Source organism: Alosa alosa, chromosome 4, assembly GCF_017589495.1.
Source record: "Alosa alosa isolate M-15738 ecotype Scorff River chromosome 4, AALO_Geno_1.1, whole genome shotgun sequence".
Taxonomy (NCBI): domain Eukaryota; kingdom Metazoa; phylum Chordata; class Actinopteri; order Clupeiformes; family Clupeidae; genus Alosa; species Alosa alosa.
In genome coordinates this window covers 32,440,001-32,445,000 of record NC_063192.1, presented here as the reverse complement: position 1 = coordinate 32,445,000, position 5,000 = coordinate 32,440,001, and the positions used below count along the sequence as shown (strand labels likewise).

Here is a 5,000-nt window from a genome sequence, read left to right as displayed (position 1 = left end):
GATGGATAAGGTGTTGCTTAAGGAGGGAGCTGGCTCAGCAGCTACTCTGATCCGCTGTGTACTGCGTAAGAGATGTGGAGCAAACCAAGCAGTGGACAGCACAGAAGGAACCTCAGATGAGCTAAGCAGAGCAGGCCCCCTACAAGGACACTGACAATGCGCGCAGTGCGCAGCGCAGCGTCGCGTGTGTGTGCGCAGCGCAGTCGCGTGTGTGTGCGGTGTGTGTGTGTGTGTGTGTGTGTGTGTATGTGTGTGTGTACTGAGACTATGTGTATATGAGTGAGTGTGAGAGCGAGTGAGAAAAGAGTGTTTTGTGTGAAACAGCTGGGTTCAGGTGACCCCCACTTGGTGTGTGTGTGTGTGTGTGTGTGTGTGTGTGTGTATTATTGTGTGTGTGTGTGTAAAAGGCATGCGGCGCGTCTACGCGCGAATAAAGTGAAATTTTGTGGAAGGCTCCTGATGCATTTCCCAGAAAAGTGCGAGGGGAAAGGAAGTCTGTCCAGTCTTTTCTTACCCATGTGTGCCTTTGGGCCTGTCAGTCTGGACACTGGACAGTAGCATGTTTCTCATCATGTGCGTTTGCCCCAGTGATGGCCTGCTGCCCTCAGTACCACTGGACAGTAGCATGTTTCTCATCATGTGCGTTTGCTCCAGTGATGGCCTGCTGCCCTCAGTACCACTGGATGCATCTCTGAGAATGGAAATGTGAATACGAGTTGCCATGATCCAGCTGAAAGACTAGAGGCAGTGTGTCTGTAATGCCATGATCCAGCTGAGAGACTAGAGGCAGTGTGTCTGTAATGCCATGATCCAGCTGAGAGACTAGAGGCAGTGTGTCTGTAATGCCATGATCCAGCTGAAAGACTAGAGGCAGTGTGTCTGTAATGCCATGATCCAGCTGAAAGGACTAGAGGCAGTGTCTGTAATGCCATGATCAGCTGAAAAGACTAGAGGCAGTGTGTTGTCATGATCCAGCCGAGAGACTACCAGTGGTCTGTAATGACTACTTGTCATGTACCCTACAATTTGCTGGACATCAAAACGATTTTTTAAAGCTCTCATTAATCCCTGAAATGTAGCAGTAAGCCCTCGGGATCAGGCAGCTGTGATAGATGGTGATGAATAATGTTGCTCATTCTCTCCTCCTCTCTCTTCTCCTCCTCCACTGCCTTCTCTTCTTTACTCCCTGTCCTCCCCACCTCTCCTCCTCCTCTCTTCTCTTCTCTTCTCTTCTCTCCTCCTCTTCTCTTCTCTCCTCCACTCTCCTCTCCCTCCCTCTCCACCCCTCCCCTCCTCCCTCTCCTCCTCCACTCTCTTCTCTTCTCTTCTCTCCTCCTCCACTCTCTTCTCTTCTCTTCTCTCCTCCTCCCCTCTCTTCTCTCCTCCTCCCCTCTTCTCTCCTCCTCTCCCTCCCCCTCCCCTTCTCTTCTCTTCTCTCCTCCTCCACTCTCTTCTCTTCTCTTCTCTCCTCCTCACCCTCTCCTCCTCCACTCTCTTCTCTTCTCTCCTCCTCCTCCACTCTTCTCTCCTCCTCCACTCTCTTCTCTCCTCCTCACCCTCTCCTCCTCCACTCTCTTCTCTTCTCTTCTCTCCTCCTCCTCTCTTCTCTCCTCCTCACCCTCTCCTCCTCCACTCTCTTCTCTTCTCTTCTCTCCTCCTCACCCTCTCCTCCTCTCTCTTCTCTTCTCTCCTCCTCACCCTCTCCTCCTCCACTCTCTTCTCTTCTCTTCTCTCCTCCTCCACTCTCTTCTCTTCTCTTCTCTCCTCCTCCCTCACCCTCTCCTCCTCCACTCTCTTCTCTTCTCTTCTGTCCTCCTCCACTCTCTTCTCTTCTCTTCTCTTCTCTTCTCTTCTTCTGCCAGAGCTCCTCTCCTCCAACCGCTCCTGGCTCTTCTCCGGCCTGCACTCTGAGCTGCAGCTGACCAGCGTGTTGGGATCTAGGAATTACCACGACCGGGACTCTTCCTGGGGGCAAGAGACACACTTCCTTACTCTCATACGGAGAGGGATCACACACACACACACACACGGTTAAACACACACACACACAGAGACACCACACAACACACATACACACACAGACACACACACACACACACACACACACACACACAGACACACACACACACAGACACACACACACACACACACACACACACACACAACACAGTAGTCTGAATTGGGTAAATGCACACTAGTGCAGTGATTCAGTGTAGAGTTCTGGTGGTGTTTACAAAGAAACACAGCACAGTGGCCTTGTGGTAAGAGTAGTTTCGCTGACAATGCTCTAAAATAACTGTGTGCTTATGCTCTTATTGGTGGCCAATGTGGGATTGGGGGTAATCTAATGTTCACTTGCAGCAGTGGTGGTACTTTATGGGGCTGCCTTGAGGAATGCTACCCATTTTGTCTCTGGTTATGGTTGTTCTGTAAATGTCTCGCCCAGAGTAATATATTAGCCATGTTTTTTCTTAATAGAGACAAATGTAATGGCCACGTTTTCATAATAATAGTCATTTGACCAACATTGTTTGAGATGTTTGCAAGTGGTGTGTGTTCATATGTAAGCTGCTTTTATTGGCTAGTCAGTGGAAGGGTGTGTGCATGTGGGTAGGTGAGTTTTTTTTAAGGTTTTCTTTATTTAGCCTTTGGTTACCTTTTAAGTGATGATGACATTAAGGGAAGCAGGAAGTGTGTTGACAAAGGAAGGATGCTGGGTAGTGTAGTTGTTGACTGGCTTCCTGATCAGGACAATGCAAAATTTAGGGGATGGGATATCACTCCAAACTATCTTAGTGATTCAGGAATGACTTAAACACATGTGTGCAAATTTACACGTACACACACATGCCAACATACACACACACACACACACACACACACACACACACACACACACACACACACACATACACGCACACACACACAGAGCTGCATGCCCACAATTGCAATGTACTGTGCCATGTTTAAGTCAGTGGGCTGGAATATGTTAGAATATGTTTGTTCCTATTGTTAAGGCTTACATGTAACACACATGTACATTAAATTCACATGGCCACAGGCCCTCGTGCACACACCGACATACACACACACTCACACTCACACACACACACACACACACACACACACACACACACACACACACACACACACACACACAGTTTTAATTCCTGTATTTGTATGCATTAGATTGATTGTTGGGAGCTATGCCTGGCTGTTTGTTTTCCTTTGTATATGTTTCAGAGGCAGAGACGTACACATGCTTAAAAGAACCATTGTTGAAGTGGCCCTATGAGGCCTGTCACACTCACACACATCAGTAACACAAAGCCCAGTGGTCTCTGTGTTTGTGTATTTTATACTGAGAGTGGTTTCACTTTGCAGTAAGCAAATACATGAGAATAAACACTCACCCCCATGTGCACCAACAGCAACCCGGAGCCTCCCGATCAGCACCAGGTCTTAGCATTGTTTCCGAGTGCAGGGAGACTGGATGGCCATGCACCATTAACGCTAAATGAGAAGTAAACGTGAGGTCATTTTCCCTTTCCCGCTCTTTCCCCTCTCTATCTCCAGATCAACTGGCCCCCATTGCCTGGGAACAGAGAGGAGTGTGTGTCCAACGGCAAAGACTTAGAGGTAAGTAAATGAGTAAATTACCTCTGTGTATGTGTGTCAGGGAGTGTGTGTGTCTGTGTGTGTGTGTGTGTGTGTGTGTGTGTGTGTGTGTGTGTGTGTGTGTGTGTGTGTGTGTGTGTGTGTGTGTGTGTGCTGTCTGTGGGTGTGTTTGTGGTGGTGGTTCACGTTGCTGTTGTGGTCCCATAATAGGCTGTGTTTACAATCATTACATCAGTGAGTGCGTCAGAGCTACTGATTCAGATGGACGTTGTCGTGTGTTTATGCCCAGTGAAACGGCTCCAGCTGGCATGAAATTGTCCACTTACAGTGCACAAGCACGGCTCACATTACCATAGCAAGGCCAGTATTGTCTGCATATACCCATGTATGGGATAACTTCTACAACCTCGTCAGTATTGTCTGCATATACCTCATGTATGGACAACTTCTACAACCTCGTCAGTATTGTCTGCATATACCTCATGTATGGACAACTTCTCCAACCTCGTCAGTATTGTCTGCATATACCTCATGTATGGACAACTTCTACTTCACAGGAGGTAGTCTCTTTCTCTTGCACTCTCTCTTTCTATCTATCTCTTTCTCTCTCTCTCTGTGAGTGTGTGTGTGTATGTGTGTGTGTGTGTGTGTGTGTGTGTGTGTGTGTGTGTGTGTGTGTGTGTGTGTGTGTGTGTGTACTGTACGTGAGAGAGTCATCGCATCTGCTATCGTTTAGGCTGGGTTGGCCATAAAGAAGAGGCCAACTTGTCTCCATGGATTCAGGCTCAGGCAACTGTGGTAACAGGAGTATTAAAAGTGACAGGTGGAGTGTGATATTCAATACACACACATTCTCTCTGTCCTTCTCTCCCTCTCTCTGTCCTTCTCTCCCTCTCTCTCACACTCATACATACATACACCCTCACACATTGTAACCTTTGCCCATCTGCCTAACTGATATGTGGCATAGGTGGAGAGTTTAGGGACAACAACAGTCATTATGCATTATAGATATGCTCTACCTCACTCCCTCTCTCACTCACTCACACAGTCACAGTCACACACACACACACACACACACACACACACACACACACACACACACACACACAGGCACACACACCAGGAGGAATGAACAAATAAATGCTTAATCTCTGCTGGGGATCCATTGCTGGATAAAAATAAAATCCCACACATGCACACACACACAAAGTAGAAAATATGAAATATATTTCCACTGACTAATGGAAAGCCCTACAGAGGTGTGTGTGTGTGTGTGTGTGTGTGTGTGTGTGAGTGTCTGTGTGTGTGTGTGTGTGTGTGTGTGTGTGTGTGTGTGTGTGTGTGTGTGTATGTGTGTGTGTGTGTGTGTGTGTGTGTGT

The 5,000-nt window shown here is 47.7% G+C and overlaps 1 protein-coding gene across 1 annotated transcript in view; it reads left to right on the top strand.

Annotated features, from left to right (window-relative positions):
- Positions 1–5,000, top strand: part of sema3bl (sema domain, immunoglobulin domain (Ig), short basic domain, secreted, (semaphorin) 3bl) — a 34,596-nt gene that overhangs the window by 10,558 nt on the left and 19,038 nt on the right. Inside the window, 3 exon segments of the mRNA XM_048241211.1 lie at positions 1,863–1,957; positions 1,960–2,007; positions 3,577–3,664. Of these exon segments, the coding sequence (XP_048097168.1) occupies positions 1,863–1,957; positions 1,960–2,007; positions 3,577–3,664 (231 nt within the window).